A 16,958-nucleotide genomic window follows, 5' to 3' on the forward strand; every position below is an offset into this window, starting at 1 on the left:
TGAATAGGTACATTGAGTATCTTTGAATAGATGGTTTGTTTAGGTCGCATGTAAACAGTACCAACAACGTTCATTCACTTTCTGTACCAAAAAAGTACTAGTAACAATCATGCGCTCAAAGTACTCCATGCCTAAACAGCACAAAAGCCAACCATCTAATTCTCTTATGAGAATCAGCTATTTAACACATTCAAGAAAAGTTTTTAATAAATATGCGATTAATAGCTATCTAAATGCAACTCAATTAGTGCCAAGAGATAGATCTATACCTCTATTAACTCCACTTTTCCTTTGTCAATTAGATCAACAACCCTAAGTTGGATCATATAAGTGAAGCGAATCTAAGATTTTATGTTGAGATTCCTACTATGTGAATTCAATACCTTTAGCAGAGTCATATTACAAATATTTTCTTCTAGTCTCTAAACGATGAGAGAATATTGATATAAAGCTACCACGCTATTTATGAGGATCCTTATATTCTATAACTTTTAGGAGTCACTATCACTAATGGTACATCTTAACTCAAAGGTATACTCCCACTAGTTGTTGAATTACTCCCACTATTTTCAGCAATCTTATATAAAAAGAATTTTGAAAATATTAAGGTTAAGGTAATGTGGAATGAAACGTGATGAAAACGTTCTTTCCAAAAATAAGTGTTACAAAAATCCACAATTCCCCACCCTCACCGAAAATACGAGTAATTCTCTTGACTCAACCAAAAAATGATGAAGCTTAGATCCTCTCGATTTTTAATAGAATTCACGTTTACACAAAATAGTCACTCAGCCTTTCTCAAAAGCGAATAAACTCAATCTAAGGACGACAAATCAGAATTAAAGTTGCAACCCCATACTACATCAACCCAAGTGTGATGTAACAACTGCTTTGCGCCATAATTCATTTATAACACCATTCTCAGCAAGTCAATAAACTGCGAGATAATTATTCTCATCATATAACTCATACGATTGTGATTTCGAAAAAAAAAATTTAATTGAAAAATATATTTTCCAAAAAAAAAAAATTGGATCGCATTTATATGATGAAACAACATATTTATTATCAAAGTCCTTAGTGTGCATGTATAGGAACTTTCACATAAAAAATGCTCATATTGCCTTTTCTCTTTGACTCTACTAAACCAAGGAGAGGGATCTCATTAGCAAGAAAATTTTCAATTTCTCAAGCTTCACACCCATCATCCTATGCCTCTATGACATATTTTAGTATATCATTTCTCTACCTGAGAAATAATACTACTGAGTCAATGAGTGACCATCCAACTTCTAAACCTCTAGAAATTTTCACTAACACCACTACTTTCAATAAGTCTTAAATCAAATTAGGTATAGACTTCACTAATATCGCATTAAAAAAGCGCTAATAAAAGTATCGTTTTGTGCAACAAGTGCAGTATGTGAATTTTAGCCGCTAACTAGCGATATATCCTTATTTCTTGCATACTCAATATTTTTCATATTCTCCAATCCACTATAGGAGAGAAAAGAAAAAAGGCTTTGCGAGAAATTATCTTAGCCTAAAACCTATCTTGCATCAGTGCAACCACGAGCAAAATTTTTAGTTTAGATTTAGATAAGTCATACCTAATTATTTAAACTTTTGCCACAGTTGCCATGCAAACCTCCAAGGTGATTGGTATTACTCTCAATGGGTGCTCAAAAGTTTATATATCTATAAGAACATATCTGTTCTCGCTAGAGAGAAATAAAACTTGAGCAAGATTACTAGTGCTAATACCATATAAGGTGCATTGATAAAAATTTTAAACAATGAATGTGCCAATTAAGAATGTCCTCAACACAGTTGCACACTCGGATTTTAATATCCTTATTCGCTAGACATACTAGCAAGTTTTAGAGAATATGTTCTTATCTGTGAGTAATTTAAGTTGCTTTAAGATTATAATGCTCAACCTCAAAATATAGGAGCAATTAATCTTTGCATTACAAAAACAACACGCAATTTCTACTATTACCCACAAGATTCTTAAAGGCAAAATAGTGATTTAGCTCTATATGATAGTTGATCCCATCAACTTCTATAAAAATTGTAGTGCATGCGTCCCATGCGCACTTCCAATTTTATTCTAGATATTTTAGAGGTTTCACAATAATGATGGTCTAAGACTATCTGACACTCAAAATAATTTTCATTCGTTTCTAACTACTGCTCATGGAGGAGATTAATATGACAATTAAATCGCATATATAATCTCTAGGCTTTATTCTTGGTTATCTCAAAGTTACTAAATTATGCGCATCTTATTGCACACACATCTATAAAATTTGCCGCGTTAATCTAAGTTAGAACAAAAATAATTAATACACGTCGCAAGATCGAAAATTCGCTAAGCTTCCTAATCATCTCTTGCGCCTCAATGTCTAATTATTAATTTCTAATTTAATTTTTGCGCAAATTTATATCGTATAGGAGATTAATTCCAAATCAATTTCAACCATACTCCCACTAGGATAAGCAATCTACTGAGTTAGTCACATGAAAAAAAATTTCTTCTCAGATCGAAAAAATTCATTTGAGCCAATCAGAAGCATGGATTAATCAAACTCGGGCTACTTAATCTCTAATTTTTCACATTCTAAAAAACTGAAGACAATTCTAAAAAATAGTCTAACAATATAAGTGATAAATTAAGCTCACAATTACATGCAATCACAATACATGTATGAAAAATAATCACATCACATTTCATCCAAATAATTATTATTTACAAAAAAAAAATAATAATCCAGGCAATTTATAACATAAAATAAAAAGCCTAACAAATGTGATAAAATATGACATCATAATATTATGACATGCATGTATTTAACAAGCACATGCAAAAAATATATTTAAAAAAAAAAAATTTATGCCACAATTATGAATTAGTAAATAAAATCAGCACACACTAACAATAAGTTCTAGCTCAATGGTGGAGCTTATAGCCCTTGTGTGTGAGGTCTTGGGTTCAAAACACCACCCAAGCATTTTGTCAAAAGTCACTGTTCTTAGACAGCCAATGGGCCGCACACCCTTGGGCGCCTAACTGCAAAGCGTGCTTGTGCCTGCTGGGCTCACAACTCAATCCACAAGCACTCTTAACAGGATATGATATAGACCGGATTTAAAAAAAAAAAAAAAATGGCCCAAAAGCAGTATAAGCCTAAAACTGATAACTAAAACTGTTTTTGTTTTGCTGAAAAAAAATATATAAGGGCCAGGCCGAAAATCTTTATTTATTAAAAAACAACCCATTTGTTTTACAGCCCGCAACCCATTTCACCTTGTAGCCTCCATCCCGTATAGATGAAACATAAACAAAAAAAAAAATTCACTGTTCTTCTTCCTCCTCCCCAACGGTTACAGAGTAACTTAACGGAAGAAAAAAAATAGCATGTAACCGCCACCGCCACCCTTTCAAGCTTTCAGCCACTGTGCCAGGGCTCCCGCCGCTCATTGGTGCCCACCGCACCTGGTGCGCGCTACCCCTGGTGTGCACAGCACCTGGTGCGCACAGCTCCTAGCGGCAACAGAAAGCGATGGCGGCGCTGCCCCACCCGGCGTAGCATGCAGCTTCTGCATAGGTTGCTACATCGCCGTTGCATGCGGCTCTGGGTGCGGCAAAGCATACCGCACCAGCCAGGTGCTTTGGTTGAAGCCGTCGTGGGCACTTCCTGCAGCTTTGCCACTTGCCGCTGGGCCCCTGGTAGCGCTGCAGCTAGATGTGCACAGCGGTGGGACCGAAACCGTGCGCGCTCTTAGGTGCGCAGTGCACCATTGCAGCACGACAAACCTCCACGCTTTGGCATGCTGCATCAGTACCAGGTGCCACCGCACCTCAAGTGCGTAATGCACTAAAGGGCAAGCAGCTCCAGGTCGTGCACGTCGCACCTGGGCGTACGCAACGCTTCCATGTGAAGCAGTCGCTGGCCGCGGCTTTGTGTATGTATATTTTCAGTCCACGTTTGCGGCACCGCTTGGAGGTGCACGGTTGCAGCACCCTTGGATGCATGTCATGTGGGTGCAACCAACCCTTTGGTGGACGCAGCACCGAGGTGTATAAACACCATCAGGTGCGTGACACATCACGGTGGTTGCAATGCCGCATGTGAACAGCCACACCAAGGTCGTGCTCCGCTTTGTGTGGGTCACAATCATTGCTTGTGCAGCGGCACTACCACCGTAACGACCAACTCGTCGGCAACAATGTTTACAAATCATCGTGCATAAAAAAATTTTCTCGTAAATGAAATACAACATGCACATCAAAAAACAAAACGGGAACAACCGATCTGGCTCTGATACCAATGTTAGAAAAAACTAGATTAGAATGCACAGTGGAAGCGATATTACCTCATAGGAAATATTTCAGATCTAGTGCGGTTGTTCTACGGATTCTCCAATGTCGTTATTTGTATACAATCTTCACGTCGATGGTAGAGTGTGCTATGTGATAATACCAGAATAACACTCACACGTTCCACAGCCTAGATACCGTGACTAGAGAGAACCATTTGAGAGAGAGATCGTTCTTGATTATCCAAGTGTTTTTTCCAAAAAGGAGGAGAGACTATGTAAATAGCCTTTCTAGTGTAACTCCCTTGCTGGCCATTAAGAGCCAGCCATCAAGCTTCATGAAGTGGCTTAAGAGCCACTTCATAACCTCCAAGAGAAGGTGAAGGGGTGCCCACTATGGGTGACCCTTTCTTACAACACTAAATAATAAACTCAACAAATCTATCACAATTCTATTAAAATATTAATTTATTTTAATTTTAATTATAATTTAAATATTTATTCATTATTAAAAAGTTATACATTAATTTTCTAACGTTCATAATCCAGAACTACTTTTACCTTAGAATAAAAATGAAAAAAATAAAGCCAGTACACGAAATTCACCCAATTGCATTATCAATAACTACATACAAATACATATCCAGACGCTACATCACCAAGCTTTCCCGAACCTCTAATTTTTTATTAATTGTAAATATATTGTATATTGTTAGAATACAGTCAGACCGAGTTTCAAAAAATGTAACATTCCCTAACATATGTCTACGTATGTAAGTTGCTTGTGTGTGTGAGAGAAGCAGCATGTAGCAGCGTGGGAGTAGAAATAGCGGGAAGGAAATTTTTAGTCATAAAATAATATTTAGCCAGCCCGATTTAGCCAGTAAATTAATCTTTAGCTATAAATACAGTTCATTTATTGAGTCTATTACAACGTATTTATTATACACCAAGAGCATAGGCAATAGCTGCCAAATCTAAAATTTAGTTAGAATCTTAATTTTTAACTATAGTATCAATTTTTGACTAAATAAGTCTATATTAGACTAGATATCTTAAAGTTAAAATAATAATATAATATAATATTTTTTATTTTTTTTATTTTTATTTTTATAAATATAATTCATATATTTCCTAGATCTTCATACTTTGTAGAAATAATGTTCCTACTCTATCAATATTCACAATCAGTAGAATAAATAAAAAATTTTACTAGTGCATGCCATGCATGTTTTACCATTCAAAGAGAGAGGGAAGTGATGAAATAATAAAATATTAATTTTCATTGTGAATAGTAGCTAGTCATGTTTGGAGAGGACTTAAGATTTACTGTAGCTTAAGTTTTAAGCTTTGAACCATTGGCTAGTCTAATGTGAAAGCTTTTCCTCACATCTAGCTAAAGTTTGGACTTGCATTGACATTTGACTAGTCCATTGCCAATGCTCTTAGCTATTCTTTGACTAAAATTTAACTTTATTGAAGACACTACTAGTACTCTTAAAAAGTAAGATTGTTTATCTATAATGTGTCGTTTGGATTTAAAGATGAGTTGAAATGAGTTGAGATGTGTTGTGGATAGTAGTGAGATTCATGAGTTAAAATTGATAAATAGTAATAAATAATAGTGAGATGAGTTGAGATGAGTTAAAATTAATTGAGATGAATTGCGAATACAAACCAGACCTTAAATCAATTTCTTAATAATAATGAAATAATAATAATAATAATAATGCTGACGTGGAGAGTGCTCCTGCTGAACCACCAAAGAGTAAAGAGGTTCACCAGACGAGGACAATCCAACAACACCCCTCCTCCCTCAGGGCCTCACCCACCCACGACTTTCGGCTTTTCGCTTGCTTATGGCTAAAGCCTCAAAACACGCTCTCAAACACTTCTCTGCACTAACACCCATTCCACATCTCCCGTTTTCAACTGTAAGTGCAATTCTTTCTACTTGCTTTCTTAGTTTCTTTTTTTCTTTTGAATCCTAATTCCCTTTCATTTCCTTTGATAAACCCACTTGTTCTTCTGCACTGATTTCACGACCTGTTTGTTAGCTGAAAGGAAAAATTTTAATATTTGGGGTTCGGGTGTTTGGGTTTTTCTTGCAAGATCACAGCTTTCAGGACAAACCCATGAAAGAGTCGAATCCAAGCACTGAGCCCATAGGACAGAACCTAATCAAATTGATAAGCAATGTGTGTTTCTCAGTGTTTGTATTCTCGGTGCTCGTGTTCACCGTGATTGCCATCACCTACCAACCCCCAGACCCATGGCTTGAGTCGGCTCCGGCCCTGACCAAGCTATTCACCCAATCTGAAAACGCCACCTTCCAAAGTGACAATTCTATCCTCAAAACTGGGGAAGATTTTCCTGTGGAGCGTGCCATGCCACCTGAAAGCAAGCCAATTACCGAGGCTGTGATCGAGAAAGCCGAAGAGAAGATTGCCAATTCAACCCCGGAATTTCAATTGGCTTGCGACGAGTTCAAGCAGGTTGTGAATTGTTCGGACCCACGAGTTCTGATTGCCGTTGAGAAGTTCAATTTACGGGTCTTTAAGTCCATTGTGTTCTTGAAGTATCAGATGACAGCTAACGGGTCAAAACCGGATGAGTGCGATGTGGCATGGAGGTTTAGGAATAAGAAAGAGAAGTCATGGAGGAAGTATAGGGATTTTAGGAGGTTCAAGTTTGGAATTGGAGAGAATTGTACGTATAAAGTGGTGCAGGCTGGTGCATGGCATTCTGGTGTTAATGCCCGGCAGCCTAGGAGTAGAATCAGAAATGGTACGAGGAGGGGCAGTGGAAATAAAGCTAAGATTGTGCCCCCACCAGTCCGGGATGAGGAGATCAATGACACAATCCCAAGTCTGGGATCATTGATGAATTTCAACAAGGGGAGGTACTTGTATTATTCCCGCGGAGGAGATTATTGTAAGGGAATGAATCATTACCTTTGGAGTTTCTTGTGTGGTTTAGGGGAGGCTATGTTTTTAAATAGGACGTTCGTGATGGATTTGAGTATATGCTTGGAAGCAGCATATAATCCAAGTAATAAAGATGAGGAGGGAAAGGATTTTCGGTATTATTTTGACTTTGAGCATCTTGAGGAGGTGACATCGATTGTGGAGGAGGGCGAGTTTTTGATGGGTTGGAAGAAATGGCGTCGGAGCCATAAAAGGAAAGTTCCTACTAGGAAGGTTGTGAGTTACAAGGTGACGCCGATGCAACTTAAGAAAGATAAGAACACAGTTATATGGAGGCAGTTTGATGCTCCGGAGCCGGAGAACTATTGGTATAGAGTATGTGAAGGGCAAGCTGCCAAGTACATCCAGAGGCCATGGCACGCTCTTTGGAAATCAAAGAGATTGATGAATCTTGTTTCAGAAATCAGTGGACGAATGGACTGGGATTTTGATGCTGTCCACGTGGTCCGAGGGAAGAAGGCACAGAATAAAGAGCTTTGGCCTCATCTAGATTCTGATACATCCCCTGATGCCCTGTTTATGAAGCTTAAAAGTATGATTCAGCCATGGAGGAATCTGTATATAGCCACAAATGAGCCATTTTACAATTACTTTGATAAATTGAGATCTCAGTACAAGGTACATTTGCTCGATGATTACAAAGAATTGTGGGGCAATGCAAGTGAATGGTACAATGAGACAATGCTTCTAAATAATGGACGACCTGTTGAGTTTGATGGTTACATGAGAGTTGCCGTGGATACTGAGGTCCTTTATAGGGCAAAGACACGGGTGGAAACGTTCTATAATTTGACAACAGATTGCAAGGATGGAGTCAATACGTGCTGAACGGGCTGGGTTATCTCCTAATGTTTTGATTCTTTGAGTCAATTCTGGTTTGTTCTTTTTGTTCATATGTTCCTTTATTGCTTTGACGATCATTCTTTATGACTAGCTCATATCTGTATTGTTTAATGACTACCCCGGACCCAGAAGCTTCACAAAAGACTTCCTCATTTGTTATTTACCCATATGGGAGGAGAACTAAGTTTATCATGTAAAGGGAAGAGAAGAAGAAGAAGAAGAAGAACAAAGAGGAAAAGAAAGCTGTGTAAATGATATTTCTGCTGGTCAATGAAAGCTTTTTTTTCCTTATAGCATGCACTTGGAATTTACCTCTTTGACAAGATGCTATTGGAAGATTCAGGTGTTTTTTCTTTTTGCCCATGTAATGGGAAGCAGGGTAGCTTTGCCCTTTTGGCTTGTGATTACAATTCCTGTACTTGTTTTTATATATCAATTTATTTTGGTGTCTACTGAGTACTGAACAATCTTTGGTTGATCCTTATACGATTTTTTTATATTTATCTTTTTGGTGATAGAAATTAGATACATAATTAACTGAGCAACATGAGAATCCATAAATTAACACTCACAGCCTTCATGCCTTGCGAAATCTATAGTCGTATTATTCCTTTCAAGTAGCTATAAGCATTCAATTTGTGAAGTCAATCGAAGAAACACAATCAGCGAAAGGGTTTCTTCAGAGAATTAGTGCCCTTGTCCATTTGGAATATCTTTTTTTATTTTTTTGTCTCTCTCTCTCTCTCTCTCTCTCTCTCTCTCTCTCACATTCTTATTATATTATCTGCTTGCACATAAGATTTCAACTGCCTTTTAGGAAAATGTTATTACAATAAGCACTTCCCCTTCCCCTCCTGGAGGGCAAAAGAAGGGTATACAGCTACAAACTTACATTGTGATTTTCTTCTATGTTCCAACTTTGTCTTGTTGCCACTTGATCATGCACAGGTATGTATTCCTACAGAAACATATCCACAAGCAACAAGTTAGTTACATAAGACAAATGATAAATGACTTCAGGGATTATATCACTGCTAGTTAAAATGCCAGTGCCATGGTTTTTATTCACGTTTTCATCGAAAGTCTTTGCCTGCTTAACTTCTTGGTTTGATTTTGGAACGTGGAAAAACTCTATTCGAAGTAAAGCATTCTGTAATCATATAAAATTAGCGTGCTGGGACCTTTGACATCCCTGAAGCTTTGAAGTTGACCAAGGTTTCTGCCATGCTCAGTTAGAGTACAGGACTCCTAGAAACTAAATAACTAATGTGCCCAGTTAGCCTACCCTCATAATATGTCCTATTCTCACAGGAGAATTCAACACTTCACTCAAATTTGTCCATCTGTTTATTTAACTTTTTTGGTCGACTATTTCCTGATTGAACATAGTTTTGCAATTTTCACCAAGTGTGAGATTTTCTGTGCTTTTTATGTGGTTAATGTAGAAGGAAATTGTATATATATATGTACCTCCATCCTCTGTATCAGCTCTCGAGCAGTCTTTGCGGAAATGATAATGTTCCTGGCAGACGGATCAATAAATCCTTCTTCCACCCCTTTGTCAAACAATCCAAGCAAGCAATCATAATAGCCATCTATATTCAAGAGACCCACCTGTGTTTGCAGCCAAATTATGCTTGAGTGTGATGACGGCCTTAATAGTACAACTTTTTGAGCTTTGTGTTTTAAGAAATAATAAGGAAATATATATATATATATATATATGAAAGTTCTGAGCTTAGTAGGTGACAACTGGCCGGAATGCATTGCATTAAAGTCAAGGCTTCTTTTTTTTACTGAAACATGCATGCATGCTGATGATCGTGCTCATTCATTGGCTTCAATCTCACCGACTTCAATTTTGATGTGTACTTTCGAACTTTCTCTTATTTAAACTTGGAACACATTTTCATTGAATGAGAGCGATTGCTGTGACACTGTATAAACTACTTTTTTCAAAGAAAAGATTAGGCTAATTAAGGGCCTAAAATGGGTGTTAAGTCTGATTCATTGCCATCGCTGTCATATTTGGACAGCTGTCAAGCTCGAGGGCCAGATGTGGCTAATAACCACATACAGCCATACACGTACGGGTTTAAGGCATTCAAACCCCACGGTTTACTTTAATTGCTTCCTCGATGAGCTGGTCGTCAAGATATTATTACTTTTAATTATGAGAAATGAAAGTTGTAGTCGTGAGTATGTAAGTGCTATATAATCATTTTAAAAAAAATAAATATATACGGGATTTACATAAAAAAAATTAATTTTTTAATAATAAATCTCATTCTTTTTCAAAACAATTGCACCGCATTTACGTACTCTACGATTACATGTAATATTACTCTTTAATTATTGGGATTAGGGAGAAGAATTAGAAGCTATATACTATACTGGTTAATTTCCAGACTCTTCCATTTATTTAGTGAGCTAGCTAGCCAAGTGCTCTTAAACTTAAAAGACCTCTCTCTTAAAAGCTATCAGAATTGATCAACCTGAGGTCCTCAATCTCATCAACATCCCCATCCTCAGGCATATTGCTGCTACCTGGAACTTCCGGTAATGGTGAGGAGTTCCATGCATGATCCAGTGTTAATTCTATCTGATTAATTATTCCTTGGATCAAACATTTTTTTAAACAAATTAAAAATGAAGCCTAAACCATCTTACTTTCAGTTCCTATATATAATATATATATATATATATATATATATATATATATATATATATATAGTAACTTGAATTGGAAGCAGCTACCAATACATGGTGATCAAGTCGAGTACTCATCACGAGTCACGACTTAATTAGTTAAGATGTTAAGGGATTCAACTCACAGAGAAGATATATACATATATATATATATATATATATATGGAAGATAAGAATAATGAATTAAGGCTAGGACATGATGATCAATCGAACCCAAAAATACAGTGGCTGATCTCATGACCCAATTACTGCATGTTATCGATCAATAATTACTCTTTATTTCCCACAATAGACGCCGGTCAGAAAAAGTGGTGTAAAAGAAGGAAATAAATAATAATGAAAACGAAAAGGACTACAAACAGTGTTTAATTGCTTAAACTAACTATAATATTTTTCTCGACAATTAATACATACAATATGCTTCTATTTAATATATATGTTCTATTTTTAAATGTAATTCTACCTTCAATTAGTTGCATCTTTATAAGTTTATGAACACCAAATTAATAATACTCCATCGCCATGTCATGTCATGTGAAGTACTATATATATGCCTTAATTTATTCTTTAATTTTAATAAACGATCACCAAGTCAACTTGATCATCCTTCATGTATCATGCATGAGATCAAGATCGATCATGTGTATATAACTTCAAAAGAAACTTAGCTTTGAAAATATATAATTAATTGGATGAGCATATATATTACATATATATATATATATATGTGTGTGTGTGTGTGTGTGCAGCTAGCGATCGAGGAAGATTCCTCAAGTCAATACAATGTCAAAGCTGCCCTTTTGATCTTTCTTGGAGTTGATCAGGGAATAATATTATATATATTTTATATATATATATATATATATATATATATAGGCCAGGTTAATTTTGTGCGTCATAATTGTGGCCATTTTCCTTTTGAAGGATATATATAATATGCAGGCCTAATTAACATGATGACCCATGCTCTCTCTCTCTCTCTCTCTCTCTATATATATATATATATATATATATCATGATAAGGAAACTTTGGGAATTACTACTGTAAATGCCCCAAATTAAATTGAATTAGTGCTTAATTTCTATATATATAAACGTTCATATATGTCATGATGAGGAGCAAAAAGGCAATTTAACTTACTGGTTTGTTATGTATTCCAAGCTGAGACCATGTTATCATCTCAAGCAACTCTTCCATGGTTCCATATCCTCCTGCATATTTATATAACAGAGAGAAAGGGTTAAGGGGGAAAAACTTGCATCGATCAATATCTAACAAATTAATTAATGAAAGTCTTATTTCGATCTCAAAATTCACATATATCTGCATATATATACCAGGAAGAGCGACAAAAGCATCAGCTTGACGAGCCATTTCAGCCTTCCTTTCGTGCATATCTGATACAATCAACACTTCTCCCACTGCATGGCCAGATATCTGAGAACAATTCATAAGTAGTACTAGTCACATCCACAAGAGAGAGAGAGAGAGAGAGAGAGAGAGAGAGAGAGAGAGAGAGAGAGAGAGAGAGATCTTCATACCTCAACAGGAATAAGTGCAGTTGGGATAACTCTAACCATGAAACGGAAAAAGATCATGATCAGTTATAATAAAGACGAAATGACAACATGAATTAGTCCCAATTTTTTTGGTCTATATATATGGAAATATATGCACCAGAAAGAGACTTGGAACATACATTAAATTAAACCCAATAAATCATCAAAAAGGAAAAGCTACACCCAAGAACATATATATTATATTTATGTATTCTACGTTGTTAAACACTGAAAAAGCCAAGTGATCTTATGTTTATATGCTTCCCCATTTAATCTCTTACCCTAGCACATGACATCCACCATCAAAAGCTGTTTGAGAAACCAATCCCATCAGCCCAACACTCCCTCCTCCATACACCAAATCCATCTTCCTCTCCGCCTGCAGCAAAACACCTTTTTAAAACCCTTAAAAGAATGTTTGAAACCCGGATATAGGTACTGTTCATGACTAGTGTATCATGTGAGAGAGAGAGGGAGAGAGAGATAGAGACAGAGACAGAGAGTACTGACCAGTTCCCTTCCAAGATCAAGAGCTGAATCACTGAAGATCTTTCTGTTCCCTGAATTACTTCCACAAAAGACACAGACCCTTTGAAACTTACCCATTTTCTCTTGAACCCAAAAGACTACAGCTGAAATATTCACTATACAACCAAGTCCCCTCATAAGTCTACACTTTATTTTATATTATATGTGACCGTCATAATAGTATATGATCGAGTACTATATTCGTAGGACGTGCTCGTAGGACGTGCTTGACACGTGAGAGATCATTTTCATGGCCCATATGAATGAAAATAATGCAAGTTTTCGAGTCCAAGGGGATTCTCACTTTCTTTTCCACCTTTGTTTTCTATCTCAGATTTGTTTTGGTGGGTGCACCAATAATATCCACTGTTCACCTGCTTGTGATACAGGGCCGGGAGGTTTCTGATGATCATCTTCTCCTTGGATCTGGAAATTATATCCAATTAGGTGCATGTTTGCGTTTGGTGGTTAGTTTGTATCAAAAAAGTTCACTTCCCCACAGGGAATAATTTTTTATTTATGAGTAGTGCTGTCATATTATTGTCCCAGCAAGCTATGCACTCCGATTGAGGTGCCAGAACAACATGAAAAATGTTTTTTAAATAATGATTGAATTTAAGATCAGGGCACAATAAGTATATATAGAAAGATCAGTACCTTACAACTTTTACAATTAAGCAGAAACAAAACGACAAACACCATTACTTAAATTACAAAGATCGAGTTAATTGGAAAATACTGACAAGGTTAAATCCCATTTTCAACAAATAACCAGGCCTTACATGCACTGATTTTTCAATGGCTTAGAATAGCCACGGATTAATGCAATTTCTCCTTCACATTATTCTAAATAGCTCAAGGACACCTCATTTCCACAGTGACCCCAATTGTATTATAAATACAGAATCTAGTGTTCCAATCCATACAAGCTACGTAGATATATATATATATATGTATAAAAATATGTAATATGTATAGGCAGACCAGGCTGCAGCTTTGATTACTTAATTTTGGTTCTCAAATTCATCACTGCCCATTGATGAAGCTCTGTATCGATCCCATGAATTAGCAATCCGCTTGGTTATTAATACAAGTGATATCTGTCAAACTAGTACTCTCCAGCTTGTAGTGCTGCATTCGTAAATAATACAAGTGGGGCTCATCTGTACACGATAAACACAAAAAGATCAGTCTCGATTGAGGCTCAAAGTAATCAATAATAGAGTCCAGCCTGCATTATACCTTCCCATCTAATATGAAATGTAACGGTCGGCCTGATCTCTCATGACTAAAACTCTCTAATGTCATCATCAATTTGGCTCCCATATCAGATTCATCGATCAATCATTAGGAATAGATGTGCCGCCTACCTGATCTGCATGCATGAAACCTAAAAAGGATTAGTCACAATTGACTTACATATCTAGCCCGTACCAGTCACATCCATGCTCATGAAATTCTGAATATGAAGCTCGGGAACATCTTTTCTTCAACTGCCACTTTTCCATGATCCTTTGAAGAGAATCTCGTGAAGGCCACTTTTCCATTATTGACTAGTTCAATATAATTCTTAGCCTGTACCCTCTCTTAACATTCGTGTCCTGCGAGGTGCCCCTCTGGAGAGAGGCCCAAGCCCAAAGAGATTGAGTTGCGGAGGCTCCAAGCCCCTCAACCGAAAACCCAAAGCAGGCCAGGAGCCCAAGAAGCTGTGTGCTGAGCCCACAACTTGTCCGCCCATCTGGACAGCCTTGGCATGGGGCTCGGCCAGGTCGAGAAGCCCACCATAAGGCACCGATCGCCTCGGATCTCAGAGGGCTGGCAAACCTTGCAATAGGGTACGTAGCGGACAACTGCAGCAGGGTACAGATGGCTGGGCGTGTCCGATCATGGGCACGCCAGGCCAGAGACACGCCATATTCAATGCATGTCAGGAAGCCCAACACGCAACAATGTGTTGCCAAAGGTGCCGTAGGACGACACAACCACAACCTGACATACTGCCATAGTAGGAGGGTGGTGGCAAGTCTGACCCAAGCACGACTTAACACCCCACGATCTCCCTCGGCAGTCGAGTCTAAGCCAGGTATAAATACAGACATCCCTCCCAGGGGAAGGCTCTCAGAACTCTTCTTCTACTTGAATCACTTTAGCTTTCTTTGTCACTCAAATATTCTCTATTGACTTTGGCATTGGAGTGACCTCGGACGTCACCAGAGCCCATTCTTCTTCTTAGCTGCAAGTCTTGAGAGTTTGGCTACCGTGGTACTGCTCGGGCTGCGAAACACGATATCAGCATTCCCATTCTTTCCTTCTTTTTGCATGATCATTCGGTATGGATATAACATGACTTCTTATAAATAAAGTCCACCATCGCTAGCTATTCCCTCCTTGACACTCAAGGGTTGTCGATATGCATGGCAACCCATCCACCCCCACACTGAGCATGAAGAATGGCGGTTTGTGAATAATTTCTCCTAAGCTTAAATCTCATACACATCTCAATCTTTGATTTTACTAGGATTCCTTAACAGAAACAAAAGAGAAAAAAAAGTTAAAGACTCTAGGGATGCCAATAAAAAAAATCTCCAAGGCCTAGATATAATGGTTATGGGAAATTAGATCCAACTGTCCAAATATATATATTATATATATCATAAGGAAAAGTCATGAATGCTAAGTTGAGTCACATTGAATCAGATTCTAGTGACTTTAACAATGATTCTTCAATTGATGAAATTAAAAATTTATGGCCTTTATAACTTCAGTAGAAAATAGTATTGTGACATCTGATCATGCTAGAATTATCCCAAGATGACTCTGGCAATGATGATGGCCTTCGATAGGCTTATGAAAACCTGAAAAAAATCTCCAATAAATCACACCTTAAGAAGTTGAATGCATGTGAAAAAGGAAGGGGAGAGAGAGAGAGAGAGAGAGAGAGAGAGAGAGAGAGAGAGAGAGAGGTCCGATTGAATGAAACCCAAAATCTAGCTGACCAACTTAGGGATAACAATGTGTCCATAGAAGATAAAATTATAATTCTAAGGGATGTGATCACCAAACGGTGTATCACTTGGAATGACACCATCTCCATGATGATGGTTCTCATGGGAGGTGATGGTTAAGGAAGTGTTAAAAGATACAACCTTTTGATTTAGTCAAAAGGTTGTGTCACTTCTTAAAGTTGTCATTTGCCAACCATTAAGTTACCAATGGTTGTGTCATTTGCCAACCGGTACATGATTGGCCTATAAATAGGGGTCATTGGTGCACAAATTTATTCACTCAATTCTCTTTACCCATCACCAACTTGTAGGATAAATACCCTCACGGGAGTGCTTGGTTTGGCAACCACACTTCCATATTATAATCATTTTGAAGGCTTGAAAATATAAGAGAGAAGCTTTTTCAAATCACTGTGGGGGGACTAGAGTACATTGAAAATTTTTAAAATCTTGTAAGTTGTTATTATTTTGAAGAAAATTATTGGCATTATTTTACAAAAAGAAACAATGAATTACCTAGTCCATTTTCAACACTGTCACTGTTTCGGCCGGTCGCCAAAGCCCCTCACCGCCATCAGACTTCATGGATCTCGGGAGCATGTTGGAATCCTCAATGCTGGTCACCATCTGGTTGGACAGAAGTTAAGACAAGAGTTTCACAGTTTCTAAAAACTCCCAACGCGAGGAAGAAGAAGACCCTGTACCGTTTCGTCCAATAGTCATCAGATTCAAAATCTGAGTTCGCCAAACGACAACGTCATTTTGTCCAACGATCAAGAGATTCAAATTCCATCTAGGCTAAACGACATTTTCGTTCAACCCAAGAAGAAAATCGACAACATCGTTTTCGGCAAAGAACAAGCACAACACCTACCTCCAAACGGTGCCGTTCTATCTTCTCCAAGCTGAGCCATAAGCCGATTTTTTAGTCGAGCCTTTAATTGAGCTGCTGATCGTCGATATTCACCTGAACTCGGTATGAACTAGTTGAACCGGTTTACTC

General features: G+C 37.5%; 2 protein-coding genes across 4 annotated transcripts; one reads left to right on the forward strand and one right to left on the reverse strand.

Moving 5' to 3' along the window:
* The first annotated feature begins 6,098 nt into the window (after positions 1-6,098).
* LOC121241297 lies at positions 6,099-8,603 on the forward strand. Of its 2 annotated transcripts, none has more exons than XM_041139004.1 (2): positions 6,099-6,257; positions 6,436-8,603. In XM_041139004.1, the coding sequence occupies exon 2, from the start codon at positions 6,459-6,461 to the stop codon at positions 8,136-8,138; it is 1,680 nt and encodes a 559-aa protein (XP_040994938.1). In that variant the 5' UTR covers positions 6,099-6,257; positions 6,436-6,458; the 3' UTR covers positions 8,139-8,603. The 2 variants fall into 2 exon arrangements, with proteins under 2 accessions (XP_040994938.1, XP_040994940.1); XM_041139006.1 differs by having other exon boundaries at positions 6,443-8,603.
* Positions 8,604-8,806: 203 nt separating this feature from the next.
* On the reverse strand, positions 8,807-13,168 carry LOC121240311 (cytokinin riboside 5'-monophosphate phosphoribohydrolase LOG8-like). 2 transcript variants are annotated; one of them, XM_041137712.1, is made up of 7 exons: positions 12,933-13,146; positions 12,704-12,801; positions 12,405-12,435; positions 12,201-12,300; positions 12,004-12,074; positions 9,624-9,767; positions 8,807-9,111 (listed from the first exon to the last, which is right to left on the reverse strand). In XM_041137712.1, the coding sequence occupies exons 1-7, from the start codon at positions 13,086-13,088 to the stop codon at positions 9,034-9,036; spliced, it is 678 nt and encodes a 225-aa protein (XP_040993646.1). In that variant the 5' UTR covers positions 13,089-13,146; the 3' UTR covers positions 8,807-9,033. The 2 variants fall into 2 exon arrangements, with proteins under 2 accessions (XP_040993646.1, XP_040993645.1); XM_041137711.1 differs by having other exon boundaries at positions 12,004-12,300; positions 12,933-13,168.
* Positions 13,169-16,958: the final 3,790 nt, after the last annotated feature.

Source organism: Juglans microcarpa x Juglans regia, chromosome 7S, assembly GCF_004785595.1.
Source record: "Juglans microcarpa x Juglans regia isolate MS1-56 chromosome 7S, Jm3101_v1.0, whole genome shotgun sequence".
NCBI classification, from domain to species: Eukaryota; Viridiplantae; Streptophyta; class Magnoliopsida; order Fagales; family Juglandaceae; genus Juglans; species Juglans microcarpa x Juglans regia.